General features: G+C 41.2%; 3 protein-coding genes across 5 annotated transcripts; 2 read left to right on the forward strand and 1 right to left on the reverse strand.

The window, feature by feature from the left end:
* The first annotated feature begins 50 nt into the window (after nt 1–50).
* Nucleotides 51–10581, forward strand: b4galt3 (UDP-Gal:betaGlcNAc beta 1,4- galactosyltransferase, polypeptide 3). Of its 3 annotated transcripts, none has more exons than XM_072656442.1 (8): nt 51–619; nt 1514–1639; nt 1801–2306; nt 3841–4076; nt 4967–5157; nt 5259–5381; nt 6375–6479; nt 6598–10581. In XM_072656442.1, exons 3-8 carry the CDS (start codon nt 2036–2038, stop codon nt 6929–6931), a joined length of 1260 nt encoding a protein of 419 aa, XP_072512543.1. In that variant the 5' UTR covers nt 51–619; nt 1514–1639; nt 1801–2035; the 3' UTR covers nt 6932–10581. The 3 variants fall into 3 exon arrangements, with proteins under 3 accessions (XP_072512543.1, XP_072512542.1, XP_072512544.1); XM_072656441.1 differs by having other exon boundaries at nt 1514–1599; XM_072656443.1 differs by having other exon boundaries at nt 1541–1599.
* On the reverse strand, nt 10194–14603 carry cfap126 (cilia and flagella associated protein 126). Its single transcript, XM_072656446.1, has 5 exons — nt 14539–14603; nt 14343–14405; nt 10953–11024; nt 10583–10792; nt 10194–10505 (listed from the first exon to the last, which is right to left on the reverse strand). Exons 1-5 carry the CDS (start codon nt 14563–14565, stop codon nt 10239–10241), a joined length of 639 nt encoding a protein of 212 aa, XP_072512547.1. The 5' UTR covers nt 14566–14603; the 3' UTR covers nt 10194–10238.
* A 282-nt stretch (nt 14604–14885) lies between these two features.
* On the forward strand, nt 14886–21026 carry ccnq (cyclin Q). The gene is made up of 5 exons (XM_072697023.1): nt 14886–15328; nt 16702–16885; nt 16975–17107; nt 18980–19198; nt 19824–21026. Exons 1-5 carry the CDS (start codon nt 15184–15186, stop codon nt 19911–19913), a joined length of 771 nt encoding a protein of 256 aa, XP_072553124.1. The 5' UTR covers nt 14886–15183; the 3' UTR covers nt 19914–21026.
* The last annotated feature ends 2123 nt before the right edge of the window (nt 21027–23149 follow it).

The following is a 23149-nucleotide window of genomic DNA, read 5'->3' on the forward strand; positions in this document are numbered from 1 at the left end:
TGTCTCATCTATCTGACAGATGGGTACAGCTCAGTACACCAGAAGAAGGAGGCTCCTAAAAAGCCAATATAGTAAAGGGCACTGGAAAAACATCTATTAAACGTGGCTAGCTATCAAAATGTCTTCAAACCCACTAGCCTAAATCCTTCACCACCTTTCTTTGGTTGAGGACTTGAGGTTGACTGAATGTTCCTTCTGGAGAGGATGGACCAACCGGCAGGACCCTCTAGCACTGTAGCTGTCCTGCACACACTGCTACACCAGACTCTTCATCTGTTATCCCCTCGTTTCGCTCCGTCACCGTTTGTGGACTGACCGTTGTTGTAGCGCCCCGCCTCTCCATCATGGCCGCCAGCGCGAGCCGGAGCAAAGCGCCGGATGCGCGCGCCCCGTGAGAGCGCGAGCGAGATGGAGGCGCGTGTGGACGAGCGCGTTCGCCTTTCCGCTCGCTTCGAGCTCGACATGGCGGAATGACCGCTGGTAAACGCCAAACTCGCAAGCTTCATCCTCCATCCGAGGCCTGACCGTCGAGCAGCACTGCAGCCTGGGGCTGGATTTGAGACGGCGCTGTGAGAGAGAGAGGGAGAGGGAGCGAGAGAGATAGAGAAAGAGATAGAGGGTGAGTTAGTGCTAAAGGTGCACACGGATCGCCTGGGCTGAAATACATCTAGTTGACTTCGTAGAATAGATTAGTGTATGATATTGTCTACATTTTTCACTATTATTATGATTAGTATTGTTGTTGTTGCTATTATTGTATTGCTGCTGGTGATGTGTGGTGCTGATGATGTTTGTGTGGGTGGTGATGCAGGTGGTTTGGGGCTTGATGGTGTTAAAGGGGAATTCCATCAATGTTTCAGAATGTCAGGATAATTAAAGCATTAAGATGCAAGTAGAGTCATTCTGAGAGCTGTGTTGTGATATGCACTGTTATCGTGGAATTTAATAATCCAAAATCATTCACAATGGTGCTGATAGGAACCAGACACCCGAAGCGTTTAATGCATCTATAAAAGTTATTCCACAGTTACACAGTTAGGAATACTCTGCATCACACATGGAATTATGAGAACAGAGGACTTTGGTTTAAGACATATTTATATATTTTATATATCTCCAAAATGGTAACTTTACAGAAGAATGGAGAAAAAACCCTCAACCTTTAATAAAAGTCCATTTTTGGCATTTCTATTGGTCAATTCCTCATGATTTTGACACAGTATAAAGTATATCATCTTTAACAAATTGGGGAAAAAAATAGTAAATGTGAAGATGCAAGGTTTTGCGTGACCATAACAATAAAAACGAAAATGGGTTCACTGGTTATTTTGGATAGTAAATCATTTTTTTTGTAAATAAAAAGTTTGTGTGTACACAACAAGACCCCTGATTGGAGTTGGTAGATAGGCCAATGACTTTGTTTACGTCCCAGATGTTGAATGATGCAGAACATTGATGGTATTCCTCTTTCAAATAAATAACCAGAGAGCTGTGAAATTGTACCTTTATGCAGGCTGAAGAATGTTTTGTTGCATGACAGAGGAAGAAGACCGTGAATACAGTGACTAACGTGGCCTCTTTCACCAGTGCAAAGCACAGGTAATGTGATACCTTCTGTGCCAACATGCCTAACTCAACTGTGAGTCAATTTCACTCAATTTCAAATGAAATACGAGCATAGTTGCACATCTTTATCTTAAAATAGCCTCACTTGCACATCAAATGGAAACAGAAACATGTTAATCCTCTGGGTTTATGAACAGTGCCTGATTGTGTGTGTTGTTCCCTTTTTTTTTGCAGTGGCCTTCATGCAGGACACATGACTACGCCATCCTTATACTCCAGCACACAACTGCTCCTCGTCACCCCTTTTCTTTCTCCCTCACTTTTCACCTTTCATCTCTAACACCTCTTCCATCCCACAATTCCTCATGCTTGGGACTCCGCTACCTTCCTTGCCTCTCTACCTCTCCACCATTCATCTACTGCTCAGTTCTTGTGGCCCTGACTCTCCTTCTCCGTGCCCAGTGCCATAATGGTGTGCTGTGGCCGAACGCTAGACTCTCCCTGTACTCTGGCTCTGCTGGTGGGCTTCCAGTTCGCATTTGTGCTTTATTTCTCCCTGGGAGGCTTCCGTGGCCTTGTCTCCGTGCTGGTCCATTCCTCAGAGCCCGAGTTCGACTACTCTCGCCCCCATGACGTCTACACAAACCTCAGCCAGCTTAGTGCCCTCATGCCACCTCAGCCAGGCCCCACTGGCGCGAACCCACAGCTCCGAGACTGCCTGCTGCCCTCTCCACTTCTGGGTGAGTTTTGACTTACAGATTACAGTGAAAGAAATGGTTTGTGCACAATTTGTTCCTTTCACCAAATGTAGTTAATCAGCCACATTATGGTGTTTGGAGTGTGGTGTCTTTAGCTTTGTGCTGGAGATATGAGTAGCTTAAAAGTAATGCAGGTTTGCTGCATAGCTCTCCAATTGGTATTCTGCCGAAATCCTCACAACGCGTGCTTGCAGTTGACTGAAGTGTGCAGACAAAGAAAACATCATCTGCAGTATGATCAGATGAGTCTGGCCACAGGGACCAGAGGTGTTTTTGGAGAAGTAAAGGTGAGACAATTGCACCAGCTGTTAAGCATGGTGGTGCTAGCATGCATGTTCTGGGGGTGTTTTGCTGCCAATGGAAGTGGTACATTGCACAAAGTTAATGGAATAATGAAGGAGGACTACCTTAGAATTCTCCAGCATAAGATCAGATTATCTGTTAGATGGTTAAAACACAATTGGCTGGTCTAACAGGACAGCCACTCCAAACACACATCAGAGTTGGTTGCGCAGGCTGACATAAAGCTGTTGTAATGGATGTCTCAAAGTCCTGACCTTAAAAGTCAGACTTGTGCCAGGAAACCAACACATTTAATTGAATGCTCCAATTCTGCCAAGAAGAGTGGTCAAATAACCAACCAATTCTCACAGAAGCTTATTGATGGCTACTGAAAGCATCTGGTCAAGATGCAATTTGGGGACATTTATCTAAATAGTAAGTGTTCTGCATGTATAAGGTGGACCTTGGGCGTGATTTCTGAAAACCCAACAACATGACACAACTTGTGTTCCAGATTTCTTTTTTTTTTTTTTTTTATTTTGTCCATTACATCTAATCAATTAAATAATGTGACAATTCTCAAACTTGTAATATTATATTTATGCAATCACCCACCCCCAAAGTAGTACACATTAAAGCCTGATGAATTTCTGTCTCTATTCATGCATAACAGAGGGCCATACAGTGACTGAAACCACATAAGCATTGTCTAGACCAAGGTTTCTCAATCGTGAGCCGTGAAACACCCTGTAGTGGTCCAAGGCCCGTCCTCAGGGGGGAAGCAGTAGTCTATAGTGGGCCGGTGACAGCACTTTAAGTCAGAAAAGTTTAGGTAGGGGAAAAATATATACTTAGCTCAAGTCAGATTAAACGTCATCAGTTTGAGCCCCGATGCAAGTGCCTGGTGCAGAAAATTATTTAACCAGATGATGGGAGAATTGTTTTTCAGTATAAAATCATCCGAAAAATACAGGTGGGCAGTGAAAATTGTTGAAAAATTTCACCTGCTTAACAGAACGTCTTGGGCAGGCAACTGCACAGTGCTAATTGGTGGGGTATGAGCTTCCATTACGTGTCTATGTATCTAATTAGATCTTTCTTAAGACGTGGCTTTGATGGAGACCTTTACCTATGTGTCCTTTCTTATCGAACACTGCAGAAAGTGTGACACAGTGTGCAATAAACGAATGCACTGGAACTAATGAGCGGCTGGCTTTCGGTTTCTGTGTGTTAGTGGGGCCTGTATCTGTGCGCTTGTCCTCTCCCCCCTCCCTGGAGGAGATAAAAGAGAAGAACCCTCTGGTGACGCCAGGAGGCCATTACCGCCCACCTGACTGTGAGCCGAGGCACCATACGGCCATCGTGGTCCCCTACCGGAACCGGCAGAGCCACCTAAGAGCACTCCTCTACCATCTGCATCCTTTCCTGCAGAGACAGCAGATACACTACAGCATCTACATTGTACACCAGGTCTCTTCATTTTACCCACATTTACAGTGGAAAAAAGCCTAGTATTAGAATCATATGTTGCTAGAATATAATTTATCCCAAAGGTAGTCAAGATGTGCATGGTGTCTAAAGATGTGCACAGGCACTATGAAGCCAGTGTAACGTCCCTGTAAAGTAATATTATCTATAAACAAGAAAAAACGGGCAAGCCTAGTTTTGCCGTTGTCAGCATTTAAAACGTCAATGGCATTTCAACAATGGGGACCAAAATATATGCTCTGTATTTCGAAATAGGTGCTGTAGTTTAAAATGTCATCTGTTATGTTTAATGTACAATTTCATGACACCCTGCCTGTTAAAGGACTCACACCTTGCCCTCAGAGCCTTAATATGTAGACCACATATTTACCAGTTTTTAGATATAAAGGGCCCGGACCTCATGAAAATGGCTTGTGACTAAAGCTATGGTAGCGATGCTGGGCTGGTACAATAGAGATGCTAAAACAGCTGCAGTGCTGCTAATGCTGCAGTACCAATGTTTAGTCGTCATGCGTTCACTGTGGACTTTGACCCAACCTAAGCTTACCTAAGATTACATCACCTCTTGGCAGCACGTATACTTGTTGGCAAAATGTAGTCCCCAGGCCGCCAGTACGAGAATATGTCTCTTCTAGGCAAACAAGAGGCAGGTCGGCCAGTCATTTACTCATTCACTCAGCCAGTCAGTAAGCAAAATTGGCTCTTCTCTGGGCTTGCCACACTTACAAATCAGTCCACTGTATACTTCCAACTACTTCTTTTTATTATTATTCCTATTTCAGGAAACCTTTGTTAAATATTTATTTGGTAAAATCTCTCTGCACTGCCCCTAATGTTGGCTTTTTGACTTGGAAGTGATTTTCTGTGGTCAGTCAGGGAACTCAACATTTAATCGTGCGAAGCTACTGAATGTGGGAGTGCGCGAGGCTCTCAAGGAGGAGGACTGGAGTTGCATCTTCCTCCATGATGTTGACCTGCTCCCTGAAAATGATCACAACACCTACACCTGCCACCCGCAGTACCCCACCCACCACTCTGTGGCCATGGACAAGTTCAGATACAGGTATCCCCACCTGGAAGAGTCCCTGATGACATTTGCTGAAGGACGTTTATACTGTGACCATACTGTGTTTTATCTTTGTCTCTTTGCTCATGGTTCTGTAGGCTGCCATACCCCCAGTACTTCGGAGGGGTGTCTGCCGTCACTCCAGATCAGTACCTCAAAATGAACGGCTTCCCGAACCAGTACTGGGGCTGGGGAGGAGAGGACGATGACATTGCAACGAGGTGAATATACCGCCCAACCGACCCTCTCGATGTGCACTCAAGAACCATATAAGAAATGCATCGTGTGAACATGTTGCATGTTGTCTGTTGGTTGTCTTTTACCTCTCTTTCCATTCCGCTCTCACTGACCCTCTCATCACTGCATCTGTCCATCTGCATAGCCACTGGAAGGGTCAGTAAGTAAACTCATGAATCACCAGCACTGATGATGTTTAAGGCTTCAACTTTTGCTTTCCTTAAATTGCTGTTCTTAAAATGTTCTCCATCATTGAAAATGGGCTACAGGCCAAAGTGTGTTGAAAAGTAAAGTTGAAGCTTTGCAAAAGGTTAGCCAGTAATTGCTCTACTAGAGTCTTCCTGAGTTTCCTTCTCTCTGGTTTGTTCTCTTCCCTTTGTCTTTGGTCTGATCATACAGAGATTATAATTGTCAGCAAGATATGCTGCCTGTTCCGAGTGTTCTGAGGCTTCTCACTACATGGATGTTTTTTTTCCTGTCATGGGTGTTGGAAAACCAGTTGAGCGTGAGCCCCTGGAACCCAGTGTGAACAGATTATTTCAAACTGAGTTCAGAGAAGGGACTTTGCCAGCTGTCACATTGATTTCCTGTTAAATAGATTGTCCCGGCCTTATTTTGCCTGACCCAGATGACTCTGGTGGGGAAGACCCAGAGGCGAGGACTCAAAACTTTGGGTTTCTCTATCTTCCCCTACAGCCAGCAATGAATGAAAAATTCCCTATTTAACAAAACCTAAAAACTACTTCTCCAAAGAATAGAAAGTAAACATTGTTTTGGTATTGTAACTGTGTAGATTTGTAGAGTTCAGAGAATGCTTTCATACCTGTAAAGCATTTCCTTATTCTTTATGTTGGATTTAATGGTTCTCCCTCTTCTGTCTTTCTCAATGAGTCATTCCATCCATTCTATAGCATCCTTTCTTCTCCCATATTGGATTTGCATCGCTTTTCTCCTTGGTGTCTGATCTGTTTCCTCAGAGTTCGTCTCTCTGGGATGAAGATAGTGCGCCCCCCAGTGGCCATTGGCCATTATAAGATGATTAAGCATAAAGGGGACCAGGGTAATGAGCAGAACCCCAGAAGGTAATCATTCATGGATACATTTTCGTACTATGGGTTTACCGTTAGTGGAAGTCTGTTGGACCACCACAGGTGCATACCTCCTCTCTGGATAAATTCATGTCTAATATTTGATCAACAGGTTTGACCTGCTGAAGCGGACCAGGCTAAACTGGAGATCCGATGGTCTCAACTCTCTGACCTACGAGCTCCTGTCCAAAGAGCTGGAGCCACTGTACACCAACCTATCTGTTTACATCGGGGAAGACCCTCACCCCCCTCCGAAAAAGTCTGAGCCCCCCCGGAATGCCTCTCACCCCACAGCCAAACTCAATGGCGGGAGCAAAGAGTTGGGAAAGGTGGGCATTCTCTCCACTCGAACAACCAAACTTGAGCATGCCCAGTTGGAAGTAGCCAACAGGAGTTTGGCAGGAGGGGTTGCACAGAAAGCTGCTGTGAAACAGGAAGTTGGTTGAAGTCAAACGCGTAGTCCATAAACTACCGGCACAAGTACCACATGGTCATTACAGGAATGGATGGTGGATTTGGATGGTAACATGCTGGTTTGCTTCGTTTTCTGTTTTCAAAACCATGGAGCTTTGCGCTGAGGCGAGCTTGCAGGTAAGCTAAGCCATGCCACTGAAGGTTCACCAAACGAGGTGAAGTTCACTCCTCTCACCCCTCTGAAGGTATCTCCGACACTGGCATGGTGGCACTTGCCCAAACCTGCAGTAGATTTGAGAGAGAGCCAAGCTAAGTATTCCTGGAAGTGACCTGTTTGTGTGCAATTGTGCTGTAGAGACACACGCACCAGTGCTAGTCCCTGTGGCTTGTTCAGCCAGCCTGCTGTCAGCTGCTAATCTTCACCCCACTGTGTGGGTTCGTCTCTCTGTGCCTTCTTCTCGCTCAAGAACCAGTCTCTGTCAGCGTCTTTACTACATATGTTCTCCAATCCCAAGACAAACTCATTAGTTCACACTGGTTTATCGGAGTAATACTACAGCTTAATTTCTGATCCTCTTACTTCTCATCAGCACACACTGCTTTGTGATCTTGCGCTTGAGCAGACTGCTATCACTGTGGACTATTTTTGTGTCTTGCTCTGGAAACGTCCAGTTCATCACGTTTGCACAGGTTTGTGTTCTTGTTTTAGAAGGATTTCATCTTCTAACAGCTAGCACTGACTCGGTTATCCGTTGAGCTGCTCAAATCACTATATATTTTTAGAATGGGGTCATATATAGTATATTTGATTGAGTCATTGTATGGTGCCTCTGTTGATTTTAGTTTTGGTTAGACAATCAGCGGGATAAGCGAACTAGTTGTCTAGTCCTATATCAAGTAGGGGTCACAGTTTTATCATCATAATGGAACACATTGGACAGATAGATAGTGTATTTTTAAGTAGTCTAATATATTAGGTCTATTAAGGTCTTGAAGTTGTCAGCATTAAGTGGATTATTTTCATGGGAGGTTTCATGGGAAACTGTCGCTATATTGCTATTATGCTAAATAGTTCTGGGCCTTTGTGCATCAGCTGTATTAATTCTACAAGACTGCCTCCAGTGAACAGTTGCCATACGCAATACATGCAGATCAATTTATTTTAATGAAATATTCCAGGACTTAAAATGATATCTAATTACTTATCACATTTAATATTGGATCACTGTATACTGGGTGTGATAGTGATAGACTAGATATGTCCATATTTATGTGAGAATGATATAACAGGATATAAATTCCACTCCTCTGAATGCACATGGGTCAAACGGCAGGTCTGCCAACAGTAAGCAGCGCCTACTTCATGCTGTATAAGTGACTGGTGTTTGGAAGGCATCTGTTTGTCACCTAGGTTGGTGGTTCTCAAACCGGTCCTCAGGGACCCCCTGACGGGCCAGCTTTTTTGCTCTCTATGTATTTTGCCCCCTGTGGACTGGTCTGAGAACCACTGATCTAGGGCATGAAAGACTTAAATTATTTGTTGTCTTCACTTATATCACAAACGATTGTTTGAATGTATTTAATTCCCACCATGTCTGAAGTGTTTTTCTCTCTCTGGAGGTGGTTCTATTTTATTTATTTATTTAATTTTTTTTGCTGATTATGCACTGCCTACTCCTAAATCAGCGGGTTTGCCAGTGTAAAGACCTGCAAATATGTTTAACCTGCTGTTGATCAAGCCTCAAAAAGTTTTCCCTCATGCCTATACAGTCAAAATAATAATAAGCAGTTAGATAGGATTATCAGTAAGCTGATATTTATTCACCACAGTCGTTTTAAAATGCTAAGGTACAATTTTAACGTTAAGAATTGTCTACTCATACACTATATGTCCAAATGTTTGTGGACACCCCTTCTTATGCATGCATTTAGCCACTTTGAGTTGCACCTTTTGCTGACACAGATGTGCAAATGCACGCACATGCAGCTTGTCTAGTCCCTGTAGAGATGTATTGCCGATAGAGTAGAACTCTCTGGAGCAGATAAAACATGAACCTATTGGCAGCATGCCTAAAGCCAGGCATTGGCTAGAGGCATATAAAAAGGAAGGCTTTCCTGGACAGTAGAGACAGTTCCTCTAGTTTTTTAAACTACCCTTGTATTCGGAAGAACCTTGAATGAGTTGGTGTCCCAGTACTTTTGTCCATATAGTGTATCTTGACTTGCTAACTCATATCTAAGGAATGTGTTTCCTTCTAACATATTTGCAAGGTCCTAAAATATATATATAAATATATATATATATATATATATATATATATATATATATATATATATATATATATATATACCGAATACAGTAGTTTTGTATGAGATATTTAGTAATGGTGATGATCTACTTGAATACCTATGGGTAGTCTTTTAGTACATTTCAGTTCCAGTTCTGACTTGACCTGAATTTTGTGGTTTATAGAGATTCTGTTTAGAATTTTTTTAACATCACATATCTAACTACGACGTATGAGTCCATGTTATTTGAAGTAAACTGCTATGCTCTATAGGTAACCTCACACAAAGCTTAATAATGGGTTTAAAATGTCAGTCCTGATCAACCCTTAGTTTGCAGTGAAGCCTCATGATTAGTATCATAGTTATTCATACATCAGGACTGCAAGTGACTGCTGCTGTATAGTAGAAAGCAAAACGATTCTAGATCACTGGAACGCACTGTAGACAGCCTACGTAATGGCGTGAAGTAACTGCTCGATTGTACTCTCGACAACAGACGGCTAGGTTGAAATCTGTACTTTAACAAGGGTCCTTGAATATGGATGCTAAGCCTGTGAGCCTGTGACTGACGTACAAGAACTCTCAGCACACCTCCAGTTCCCAGGGGTTACTGTGTCTGCTGGTAGCGTTACAAAATGACTCATTTTGCTACAGAGCACTAAAAATGATTTACCGAAGACTAGTGAAACGGCTGATGCTCTGTTCCTGAAAGACTACAGGCGTGCTAGTGCTTTATGTAAAGCAGTTCCATTCAGCAGCTAAATAAAGGATGGTGAAAGGACTTTGGGCTTTCTGTGGCTTTATTGTTGTTGTACGTCTTCATTATGGATATCTTGAATGCTTGCTGTTGAATATGCCATGTTTATGGCATTTGGCAGACACTCTAAGCCTGACAATTACAATTTAATCATGTTACGGAAGTAGGTGGACGCAGTTTTGACAATCACATCACATTACATTCGCAAGGCAAACCGCAGGGCTAGATTAAAGGTGACAAAGAATGCCTGAGCATTTGAAGTTGTTCTTTAATGGATAAATATGCTCAGATCGCTAGCCTGTTCTGCTGGTCTGGGACACTGGTCTGGACTGAGCTGGGTTGACCTCAACTTGGTTTTGCTGGGAAGCTGATCGAGATTCAGCCTTATTTAGCCTAGAGGCTGGTTGTGACTCAGCATGGCTTTGCTGGGTGGCTGGTCTAGACTGAGCTTGACTGGGTGGTGACGTGGGCTTCTCTGATGTGGGTTCTTGACCTGGATCTGGAACAGGAGTGCTCACTTGAATATGCAGCTCCTCGTGCAGTTCATCCATGTTCGTGTTCTGAATGTACAGAACACAGCCTGATTAATCAGTGAAACAAACTGTAAAGGATTCACAGAATAAAAACAGACATCTACCTTCTCATGTTCAGTTCTGCTGGAGGCCCTGCTGCCTACAGGAGCTTCATGGCGCTTGTCAGTAGCTGACTGGACCAGGCGCTGGGATTGGCCCCAAGTTTTGAGGCGCTCCTGGCCCTCCTGTGAACGAGCTGTAGGGTTAAAATAAACTGGAGGGATACGGCTTGGTAAGTCCCAGGTACCCTGGAATGATGTCCAGGAGCTTCCACGCTGGCAGACGTATGAAGGAGAAAAGAAAATGTATGAATGATCTGAACAGTTGAAGTAAGACCAACTAATACCAACTGTGGTAATGTATGTTATGTAGGTGTATGTAGTACAGGTAAATGTGTCCGTGTACAAGACTGTATATTTAACATGAAACCTTTACCTTCACACCTGGAAGAAGGTGACCTCGGTTTGTGGCTATAAAAGTAGTGTGTCCTTCTGCTGCTGAAGGTCTCTAAAATTGCCAGCACAGATATTAGTTTGCTAACACACAGTCAGGTCCAGAAGTATTTGGACAGTAACAGATTGTTGTAATGAAGCAATCTGTATATGATTGAAAAGTGGCTTTCAGCTTTCATTCAAGATGGTTAACAAAAACACTGCATCAACCATTTAGAAACGACAGCCATTGTATTGTAATTTCACATGTTTAAGTAAATGAACAAACTAACAATCATAAAAATAAGGAGGAATTTTAATTCTTGCAAATCTTTTGCAGTCAATGACTATCTGAAGTCTGAAACATCAAATGGACATCAAAAAATGCTAAGTTTTCCTCCCTTCATGTGCTTTACCAGGCTTTTACTACAGACACTTTCAGTGTCTGATGTTTGTAAATCTATTTGCTTTTAGTTCTGCTGTAGTTTTCAGTAAGTGAAATGTGTGTAAAACTGGGCTAAAGTCAGGCGGCTGACTGTTGTATGGGTTTTTTGCTTATGAAGCTTTTGGGTTGTTTTGTGGTGTTTTGAGTTATTATTTACGTCTGAATGGCAGTCCTATCAGTTTCACAGCATTTGATTAAATCAGACCAGACATTTTAGCTTTATACTTCATCCTGCTACTTCTGTCAGCAGCAACATCATTAATAAACACCAGTGACCCAGTTCCATTGGGAACCATACAAGCCCATGACATTACAGTGCCTCCACCATGTTTGATAGATGACAGATGAACCCTTTCCTTCTCCACACTGTGTTCAAAGAATCTTCTTCCAGAACCGGGCAGGCTTTTAGATGGTTCGTAACAGTCTAATATGTCCAGTTGTTTGCATTTTTAACTAAACCCTCTGTACGCACTTTGAAGGAAGGTATTTTGTGATTGTCGACTTGTACACAATGATATGCATACTTGCAATCAACTCTGGACCGTTTATATCTTTAATTAATGAGGGAACAGGCAACACCTGACCATGAAACTGCTTATGAATCAATTGTACAATTCCTAAATACAAACCGGATTCTAAAAAAGTTGGGACACTAAACAAATTGTGAATAAAAACTGAATGCAATGATGTGGAGATGGCAGATGTCAATATTTTATTCGTAATAGAACATAGATGACAGATCAAAAGTTTAATCTGAGTAAATGTAACATTTTAAAGGAGAAATATGTTGATTCAAAATTTCATGGCGTCAACAAATCCCAAAAAAGTTGGGACAAGGCCATTTTTACCACTATGTGGCATCCCCCCCCTTCTTCTTACAACACTCAACAGACGTTTGGGGACAGAGGAGACCAGTTTCTCAAGTTTAGAAATAGGAATGCTCTCCCATTCATGTCTAATACAGGCCTCTAACTGTTCAATCGTCTTGGGCCTTCTTTGTCGCGCCTTCCTCTTTATGATGCGCCAAATGCTCTCTATAGGTGAAAGATCTGGACTGCAGGCTGGCCATTTCGGTACCCGGATCCTTCTCCTACGTAGCCATGATGTTGTGATTGCTGCAGAATGTGGTCTGGCATTATCTTGTTGAAAAATGCAGGGTCTTCCCTGAAAGAGATGACGTCTAGATGGGAGCATATGTTGTTCTAGAACCTGAACATAGTTCTCTGCATTAATGGTGCCTTTCCAGACATGCAAGCTGCCCATGCCACAAGCACTCATGCAACCCCATACCATCAGTGATGCAGGCTTCTAAACGGAGCGTTGATAACAACTTGGGTTATCCTTGTCCTCTCTGGTCCGGATGACGTGGCGTCCCAGTGTTACATAAAGAACTTCAAATCGTGACTCATCTGACCACAGAACAGTCTTCCATTTTGCCACACTCCATTTTAAAAGACCCCTGGCCCAGTGCAAATGTCTGAGCTTGTGGAGCTTGCTTAGAAATGGCTTCCACTTTGCACTGTAGAGTTTAAGCTGGCAACGGCGGATGGCACGGTGGATTGTGTTCACTGACGATGATTTCTGGAAGTATTCCTGAGCCCATTCTGTTATTTCCTTGACAGTGGCATTCCTGTTTGAGGTGCAGTGACGTTTAAGGGGCCCGGAGATCACGAGCATCCAGTAGAGTTTTACGGCCTTGACCCTTACGCACAGCGATTGTTCCAGATTCTCTGAATCTTTTGATGATGTTAAGCACGGTTGATGATGATAACTTAAAAGTCTTTGCTTTTTTACGCTGGGTAACACCATTCTGGTATCTTTCTGTGCAACAATGGTGGAATTGGTGATCCTCTTACCATCTTGGCTTCAGAGAGACACTGACACTCTGAGAAGCTCTTTTTATACCCAATCATGTTGTCAATTGACCTAATTAATGTTAATTGGTCTTCCAGCTGTTCGTTATATGCTCAATTTCCTTTTTCCAGCCACTTATTGCTACTTGTCCCAACTTTTTGGGGATTTGTTGACGCCATGAAATTTTGAATCAACATATTTCTCCTTTAAAATGTTACATTTACTTAGATTAAACTTTTGATCCGTCATCTATGTTCTATTACGAATAAAATATTGACATTTGCCATCTCCACATCATTGCATTTAGTTTTTATTCACAATTTGTTTAGTGTCCCAACTTTTTTGGAATCTGGTTTGTAGTAATGCAGTACTTTTGTGAAACCTCCTCGATTTAAAGCTGAATATCTACACTTGCTCACATCTTGGTTGGCTGTTAGCCTAATTTGGTGATATACTCAGTCAGGATGGCAGCCAAAAAAAGGAAGACGTTAAGATCAAGTCAAAGGGTGAGTCAAATACAAGAAAATTCCCAGTTGCTAATGTGTAGAGCGAGTCAACAGTAATGATTATAATAATACATAAATGTTTACTCTCTGTTCATATGGCGGCATTAATGTGTTATTTTGGCTGGAGACAGAGGAGAGGCAGATGGAGAGGCTGGACCACAGGTGAAGTTGAATGATCACAGAATTCATTACAGACTAAAAACTTTTCAATTATGATTTTTTACTTGTTTAAGGCCATGTTCTATCATGAAATACAGAAAACTAACGGTGCTGTTGGTTAACATAATCAAACCTGTGTCATTTGTCTCAGGAACATACTAACAGAAAGAACTGTAGCTGCCATATCTACACATTAAGGCTCTGGATGACATTAAATTGTGGAAAGTCTATTATAAATGCAAAAAGTCTCAGCTTCCAGGGGGACCCCCTGTGGACCCCCTTTATGTCCCCACCAATGTCAAAATCACACCTACACAGTTGGTTATAACATAATGCCATAATGTCCTGTGCTGTCACTTGATAGATGGACCAAACATTTAATTTGCAATTTTAACATTAGCTAGCTAGCTAGTTAGCTAGTGCTAGTTACCTCTTTGTAGTGTTTCGGTACGGTCCAGTTCTGCAGTCGATGAGACTTAAAAGCATTGTCGTACTGCCAAAAAAGGATCAAAGATATTACACAACATAAACATTGCCCCCCTAATACAAATGTAAACTATAATCAAATAAATAGTTAATAAATAGTTGGTTTAATGGTAATTTAGCTAGCACTAGCACTAGCTGACCTGATTAGCGGTGTAACTGGACGACATGTTGCTCCAAGGATTGTATTGACAGCCGTCTCCTAGCAACCAGAATAACCGAGGTCCACAGTACCCTATTACCTACTCGTTTGAATAGAAATATTTATTTTTCATTTCCAAATAATGCTTCAGTGAGCAGTGGATACTGCCTTACATTACGTAAAAAAATAATGTTAATAAAAAATAAACTACAATCGTGCCGTAGATACGCAGAGTACCCCCTCAACTCAACCCCCCGTACAACAGGCGGCGATATACGCAATGGTTGGGTCTCGAGCGCTCGCACAGAGCAAGAACAGTGGATGACGTCATTCTCCGCGTGCTGTCCACAACTACAGACTTACATTTTGGTTTTATTTATTTATTTATTTATTTTCTGCGTTACTATCTTTCAGCAGGGGATTATTTGCATGTAGCAAAAAGAAAATATACTCGTATTTTTTTTTTGTTTCTATATTCTGGTCAGTGCTGGTAACGTATGTCTCATGTAGCACTAAGTAAGCTCTGCTAGTGTGCGAGTGGTCTCAGGCTGTGCTGCTTCTGCACCGTGAGGGTCGTGAATTAAACATGACGCATTTCAAACCATTTTAAACTAGCATTTAAAACTGGTATTAAATTCAGCGGGTCATGCAGGCGCCACGGTCCGCACATGTGGCCGAAACCAGGGAGCTTGGTGGACTTGGTGGAGCCGCGAGTGCAGCCGGCAGTGCAGCTCTGGTGGATAATGATACAAAAACACACTTCCGAGTCTGTCGCTTCATCATCGAGACGGGTACCTTATCATCATTTTCCCCACATAAATAAAGATGCTCTTATATAGGAATTGTTGGTCGATATCCGATATTTTTCCATACACCCAGTCTGTCAATGCTGATGTAAATGTATACACACTTCCACACCTGGATGTTCATTTTTTAGGGTTACTACGGAGCCTCTGAAGTATCAAGGTAGATAAAAAATATTGTAATTAAAACATTCTCTAGATTTAATAAATCATTCGCTTAGTTAAAAAAAGTGTTACCTCAATTTAGTAAATCTCTTCCTCATTTTAATGAAATGTCTTCATTTAAAAATTCGTACCCTCAATAATTTGTTCCCTCATTTTAATAAAACGCTTCCCTTACTTAGAAAATTCGTACCCTCAATTTAGTAAATCGTTCCCTCATTTGAATAAAACGTCTTGATTTAAAAATCTGTATCCTCAATTTAATATATCGTTCCTTCATTTTATTAAAACTCTTCCCTTATTAGAAAATTTGTACCCTCAATTTAGTAAATCGTTCCCTCATTTGAATAAAACGTCTTGATTTAAAAATCTGTATCCTCAATTTAATATATCGGCATATATCGATCCCTCATTTCAATAAAACGTTTCCTTATTTGACAATTCGTATCCTCAATTTAATATATCGTTCCCTCATTTTAATAAAACGCTTCCCTTATTTGAAAAATCCTTAATTTAATATATCGTTCCTTCATTTTATTAAAACTCTTCCCTTATTAGAAAATTCGTACCCTCAATTTAGTAAATCGTTCCCTCATTTGAATAAAATGTCTTGATTTAAAAATCTGTATCCTCAATTTAATATATCGTTCCCTCATTTTAATAAAACGTTTCCTTATTTGAAAAATCCTCAATTTAATATATAGTTCCCAAAGTTTCGCCCCCTCTAAACTCAATTAAAGATTTATTAGTTCAATGGATCAGTGCATATCTCTAAATATTATTTTTCTACATGAATACTTCAGAGACTCCATATGTTGCAAATGCAGTAAACTTAGTTGAATACAGATATTTTAGTGCAATAGTCAAGTGTCGCCCAAACGTTTTACTCACGTTTCTTACAGTAAGTACTGTAAGTGTCGGATATCGGTTTAAAATATCGGTAAGATATATCTTTATAATTCCACTGTTCATTAATATTATGCTTTAAATGTGTGAGTCTCCTCTTACCAGCACATTTCACTATTTGATTGGCAGTGAACTATTGGAGGGACAGTCAGTGGGTGGGTTGAATAAGTTGTGCATGAGTGGGAAAAGCATAACACAGTGTAGGAATCCCCACCTCTGCATTATACACTGAGCAGTTAGAACAGGTCTATATTACGTGCAGGTAATGTAAGTGATTTATTTATTTATTGCAGGAGTGAAGTTGGGCATGAGGTCAGTCCCTGTGGCCACAGCATGTGCTCTGTACCACAAGTTTTTTCAGTCAGCCAGCCTAGAGGTCTATGAGCCCTACCTAGTAGCCATGTCCTGCATATACCTTGCAGGCAAAGTGGAAGAACAACACCTCAGGACAAGGGACATTATCAATGTGTGTCACAGGTGGGTGAAGACGTCCTGAGCAGTAACTTTTCTGAGCACATTACGTTTGGATGAATATGTTTTCACTCCTGCATTTCTTTCTCTTCTAGGTATTTCCACCCTGGAAGTGATCCACTGGAACTGAACGGCAAGTTCTGGGAACTGCGAGACAGTGTGGTGCAGTGTGAGCTCCTCATTCTCAGACAGCTCAACTTTCAAGTGTCTTTTGAGCATCCCCATAAGGTAAGGCACTATTCTGGACAAATATCTGATATATTTTTCATGTCATTGTCAGTTTGGATGCCATAGCTATTTTTCTTTGCCAGTTTATTAAAAGTAGAAATTGGATCTAAATGCACATGCATTCATGATATGGAGAACTATTCTGGGAAAATGTTGCCTAGACATTCTGCTTTGTCATAATGAAATAAATACATAATCAAACATTGGTTAAGTTATGGTTAAATATGTGCATCAGACCGATTCTGAGATTTTTTTTAAAACAATTATCTGCCTATAGAAATGTGGTTGATGGTGGATGGATGGCGGTTCTTTGGAGAAACTTTCTCTGCGTGTACCACTCCTCTATGACTGGATTTGTAAAACCATATATGAGCCATTAAGCAATATTTTCATCCATATCTATTTAATAACTTTCTGTGAGGAGCTTTAAGGTGCTACAAATGTTAAGCAATGGCTTAGAAAAACCCATTTTGGTTCCATAAAGAACCATTTAAAAGAGATTTACATTGATAAAGAACCTTTGCATTAAGATTAAAGGTCTTTAAAGGCTCTTTAAGCTCACACATCTCATTGACAAACATGGTTCTTTATGGAACCAAAAGTTGGTTCTTCAATGGCATCTCCCACAGAACCATTTGCAGCACCTTTATTCTTAAGAATGTACTCGTCAGATGGCTGGTACCTACCACTCCTGGTAATTTTGACACCCTAAGTTTATCCAGAAAACCCCATGCCATTTCACAGCTACAATTAAAGCCATGAGGTCACATGGTGGACTTTTTCAATAAGCGTGGCCACTAGGGTTGTTCGATATGGTGAAAATATTATATCACGATATTTAAAGACAATGTCACAATATGGATCTTGCTTTATTGAAATGCGGACAAAATGCATAAAAATAAAATCTGCTGCACTTCATCTAAAGAAACAGCATTAATTACATTCTTTGTAAAGAAAATGTGCATATGTTCAATGTTCTTTAAGCATTGATGATATCCACAAAATGCATCACAATACCATTTATTACAATTTTGATAAAATATTAATCCCTAATCCCTAATGGACACTAATTAGTATACTGAGGTCAAGAAGTAAGGTACTAGCAGCTACAAAATAATATATTATGGTCACAAATTAATATACAATCACATATGTATTCGGACAGTGGCGCAATAAAAAAAAAAATGTAAAAAGTTTGCCTCCTTCAACTACCTCAGTGGATTTGAATAAATAACCATCTCAACACAGTCCCTACATTTTAATTGGCTTTGTCACAGCCTCGTTACTTAAGAACCCGACTCTTAATAATGTACAGTATATGTCCAAATGTTTGTGGACACCCCTTCTAATGAATGCATTCCGCTACTTTTAAGTGGTACCCATTGCTTGGAGCTTGTCTAGTCCCTGTAGAGAAATATTGCCACAGAACTCTCTGGAGCAGATGAGTAAACAGAACATAAACCTACTGGCACTATGCCAGGTGTCAACCATGCCCTCCCCCCCCCCCCAGCTTTGAGCTGTGGAGCCAATGCTCCATATAACAATTTTGGGCAGACTTGGGGATGAGGTGGGGTGGGAATCATCCAACATCCTGAGCTCACTAATTATCTTATTACCACTATGTCACCTTGGAGGCTTGTCCGCATCAAATCACTCAGAATGACTTATTTTTGAGTTTATATCTCAGTGATTTTACTATGCAGACATTTTAACTAGAATGCTGGAATTGTCTTTTAACAGTTTTACTGCTTGTAGCTCCTGTGCAGAACCAAGTAACAAATGTTTTTACTGTCACCAAAACCTGACAGATTGACAGATGTTTTGCTGAACAATCGCTTTAAGTGCCACTCTCTCCTCTGTATGTGGCGTTAGTACCTGCTGCACTATCTGCTGTCAGTGAGGAGTTTGCTGAATCGGCACGCCTGGTCTCGGACACCCATCGCAGAGACAGCCTGGGCCCTGCTTAAAGACAGCTACCACGGGCCGGTGTGTGTGCGCCACCGTCCCCAGCACCTTGCCCTCACTTCACTCTACCTCGCTCTGCACACATACGGGGTGCAGGTCCCCAGAGGGGAAAGAGAATGGTGGCAGGTGAGGACATTCACAGTTCTGTAACAGGTTTTTAGTATCAGAGAGATTTCTTTTGAAAATGGCAATTATTATCATGCCATTGGTCTTTCTCTGTACTTCATAAAGGAACTGAAACCTTATTCACACTTACAATAGAACCCAGTGGGCAAGTGTTTCTGGTGATGTGTGCTTAACATACTGTAGGCAGAGATTTGGTCGAAAAACTCTGAAGTATTGCTTTAAGTAAACTTTTCCTTTAGTAATTAGCTGAGTCATACTGCTGTGATTCAGATTCCGATGCAATTCATGGCATTTGCTCCTTTTCTGAGGATGCATTTAACCATATTTTCATTGGTGTGTCCTTATCTGCTGCCTTTGATATGCAGCATGCCAAGTAATCAGCCTTATGCAAGGTTGTGGAGAAGAGTCAAGTGACTCGGCTTGACGTGCACTGTATATGTATTCAGCCCCTGCTTGTCCAGATTACTGTCCAGATAAAGACAAGTCCTGTCAGAGGTCCAGAAGACTCAGAAGTTTCAGAAACTACAAGTCATAAACAAGTTATATAACAATGAATTAACATGTATTTTTTCAATTAGAGACATATTGGTTTGTGTTTGAATCTCTACCTGGTGTTTCTCCACAGGTTCTGTGTGAGGATGTTACCAGAGCTCAGATTGAAAGCATAATGGGTGAACTACTGCAGCTCTATGACATGGAGGCCAAGTGCACCTGAAGAAGAAAAAACCTCACACCAGGCCATGAAAAACAGATGGGAACCAAGCTATAGTCTTTTTAAATATTTTTCTCTCAGCGAAACCCATCTGAGACCATCCAGCCCTTGGTTCCAATACCCAAAGGGGCTCTTCTTGATTAACTCTTGATTTGGACTTCTGCAGCTGGATTTCACCGTGGCTAATGAAGTTGTGACGTAGCCGTGCCAGTGTCTGCACTGGACAGTCCTGTCAGGAAGATGTAAGGTAGGGCAGTGAAGGCTGGAGTGTGTGAGTCACCAGGTGACAGTCTGAAAAAGAGGCTTTAGCCACAGCACATCAATCAGCTTCCATGCGCATGCCCTACTTTCTTCTTCCTCTTCTTCTTCTTCTTCTCCTACCTTGTTCTATTTTCCCCAGCATAGAAAAGAGATAGAGAGAGGAAAAAAGAGGAAAAAGTGAGAGCGAGAGAGAGAGAGAGAATGAAAGGTGAGGTGTAACAGTGCCAACCGATCCCTAGAGCTGGACTACGACTCGAGGTAAAGCAGCCAAATCTGGGGCAGTGCTTTGATATTTTATAATTTAATTACACTCTCCCTCTCCCATTAGAACATATCTCTGTGGTTCCCTGAAGTTATGTTACAGTAAATTATGATTGTGTCAGACAGGATTGAGTTACATCAGACTGCAAATTTGCTCGCTCATTCAAGTTTGGGTTCCTTAAACTTATGTTCTTATGATCGATTCAAAGCTAAATGTAAAATATGTGTATGTGAATATGAATTTCTTTTGTTATTGGTTACCTGTTAAAGCCTTGATTTATTTTTACTTATTGTTTCTGGACTTTCTTGCTTTTTTTTTTTACATGTTTTTTTGTTGTTGTTGTTGTTGAAATTTTCCTTTCCCCCAATTAAGTACTGCCAATAAACCCACCCGTCCATAACTCCCCCTAGCACTAGCAATGCTCCCGACACTAGGAGGGTAAGGACTTAACATGTCTCCGCCAAAACATGCGAAACCAGCCACTGCCTTCTTACAAACTACTGCCATTGCGACCATAGTGGTAGCGCATTACACCGCTGAGCCACTCTGTACCTTGTTTCTAAAGTGTCACCTGAATAAAGCAATACATAAGCTGTTGGTGCAGTTTGCCTATAAAACCCAGAAAATGTTTAGTTAAACATTTTGCAAAGTTAACTCCTTAGAGTTTAATAAGGTCATTAAGAGTCATTTTGGATAGCAATTTAAAATGACTTTACTTCCTGGGGATCACTTGTTTTTATTACCACCACTGTATAGAAATTTATAGGAATGCATCCATACGGATTTTACACAAAAATGGTCAAGGGTGACCTTATATGCCATATTGAACACATAATAAATGAATAAAATATTAATAGAAAAAAAGGAACAGTTATTACAAACCACTGAAATAGTTATTATTGTTAAGGCCGAGTGCCCAGAGCACACGCAGTGCTCAAGAACTTCTCCAATGCAGGTTTTCTTCGATTTGCAAACATGACATCCCATATGATAATACAGTGTTGTGAAAAATCTTTATCCCCATCTGAATTTCTGATTTTTTGCTCATTTTTCACAATATATTTTGTCTGATATTAGAAGTGGTTGTGATAGACAGAGTCTAGCAGGACATAACAGTTTGGTATTTTTTCCAAAATATGTCCAAATCAGTAACCTGTGTGGGAGCTTCAGTTAATGACCAGCCCTGATTTGGGCCAGCTCTGTCAAATCTTAACTTTTGGTCCCTTAAATCTAAGTGAACATGGCAGCACAGGTGGTCCAATCAGGCACATTATATGGAGAGAAGAGACATTCTGCAGACCTCTGGAAAAAAGGTTATGGATCAGCCTGGAAAACGTTACAAAGCCATTTCTGAGTCTCACCAAACTGCAAACATAATGTCCAAATGGAGAAAAATTTTAATTTTTGTCTTTCCATGAGTTGACACCAGAAAGTGATAAAAAGTCTAAGAAAAACGTATTTAAAACAACAAACAAACACATGCCTGTCTTGCATCAGCTCTGTTGTGTCTGTAGCCATGATTAAATCATCAGAGAAACACTGGGCAAGATGCACTGGGATGCATGGCAGAATAGCACAGCAGAAACCAATGCTATATATAACATATAAATGCTTGTCTTGAGTTCTGGAACTGTGTGTTATGGACAGATGAATCTAAAGTGGAGCTTTTGGGCAGGTATGGGCTCCCAAACGTAACATTGCTTTTTACAAATGAACACAACATTCCAAGTGTTAAGCATGGTGGTGGTAGAGTGATGGTTTGATAAACCCTTGCTGCATCAGGACCTCGCTGCTGTTGAGGAAGCTATGAATCATGCTGAATCAGAGTTCTTCAAGAGAATGTCGGATCATCTGTCTGTGAGCTGAAACTGAAGTACTGTTGGGTCACGCAGCAAGACTAGTCTACTTCACAATGGTAAACAAGTAAATGGCCTAGTCAAACCCCTGACCTAAACCCTGTTGGAAGTTTGTGGCAGGACCTGAAATGCAAGGCCTTCAAATTTCAGCTGAAGAGCTGCCAAAAGTCCTCCATGATGTTGTGAGCCACTTAATTCACAACTACAGGAAGTGTTTGGTTGCGCGGATTGTTGCTAAAGGGGATGTAAGCAGGATTGGGGGAGTTTTTTCCAGGAGTGTTAGGTGTTCTTTCTCATAAAATGTAGTTATTTGCCTACCCATCTAGTTCTCTATCCACCCTTCCTTTCATCCACCATAGATAGACAGATAAACCTCCATTCATCCATCCGCCCACTCTTTGATCTATCTGTCTGTCTGTCTGTCTATCTTCACAGCACTGTATGCAGAATACAGCAAAGCAACAGAAACAGAAAGGAAAGTTCTTGCTAGCACAACGATGCTGTGTGTAGCTACAGATTTTAAAAACACACAAATAATAATTACATTATTTTTCCACACTGGGATTATTAGGTATTATTTGCCTGATAAACACGTAAAATGTAGTTATTTGCCTATCCATCCATCCATCCATCTTCCCTTCCATCCACTATATATATATACAGACAGACAGACCTCCATTCATCCATCCATTCAAGTTCCCTTTTAAGAAGTGCGAAGTATATCAAAAATAATGGAATTAATTGACTGAAAGACCAACCTGTTGTCCAGGATGCTGGCCCATTGTATAACCTATGTAAAGTCGCCTACTTTGATACTTCAATTTTAATACCTCAATGCACTATTTCACTTCAGACCACTG

Source organism: Salminus brasiliensis, chromosome 14 (assembly GCF_030463535.1).
Source record: "Salminus brasiliensis chromosome 14, fSalBra1.hap2, whole genome shotgun sequence".
Taxonomy (NCBI): domain Eukaryota; kingdom Metazoa; phylum Chordata; class Actinopteri; order Characiformes; family Bryconidae; genus Salminus; species Salminus brasiliensis.

What these genes read in the sequence shown, in the direction of transcription:
- cfap126 (XM_072656446.1), bottom strand. Translation starts at nt 14,565, where the DNA reads ATGTCGTCCAGTTACACCGCTAATCAG. An exon ending in CCAGTTACACCGCTAATCAG is followed by an intron (nt 14,406 to 14,538) that starts GTCAGCTAGTGC and finishes CTTTTTTGGCAG; the next exon opens with TACGACAATGCTTTTAAGTC. An exon ending in TACCGAAACACTACAAAGAG is followed by an intron (nt 11,025 to 14,342) that starts GTAACTAGCACT and finishes TGGCAATTTTAG; the next exon opens with AGACCTTCAGCAGCAGAAGG.
- ccnq (XM_072697023.1), top strand. Translation starts at nt 15,184, where the DNA reads ATGCAGGCGCCACGGTCCGCACATGTGGCCGAAACCAGGGAGCTTGGT. An exon ending in CTTTTGAGCATCCCCATAAG is followed by an intron (nt 17,108 to 18,979) that starts GTAAGGCACTAT and finishes ATGTGGCGTTAG; the next exon opens with TACCTGCTGCACTATCTGCT. An exon ending in GGGAAAGAGAATGGTGGCAG is followed by an intron (nt 19,199 to 19,823) that starts GTGAGGACATTC and finishes GTTTCTCCACAG; the next exon opens with GTTCTGTGTGAGGATGTTAC.
- b4galt3 (XM_072656442.1), top strand. Translation starts at nt 2,036, where the DNA reads ATGGTGTGCTGTGGCCGAACGCTAGACTCTCCCTGTACTCTGGCTCTG. An exon ending in ATGGACAAGTTCAGATACAG is followed by an intron (nt 5,158 to 5,258) that starts GTATCCCCACCT and finishes ATGGTTCTGTAG; the next exon opens with GCTGCCATACCCCCAGTACT. An exon ending in AATGAGCAGAACCCCAGAAG is followed by an intron (nt 6,480 to 6,597) that starts GTAATCATTCAT and finishes TTTGATCAACAG; the next exon opens with GTTTGACCTGCTGAAGCGGA.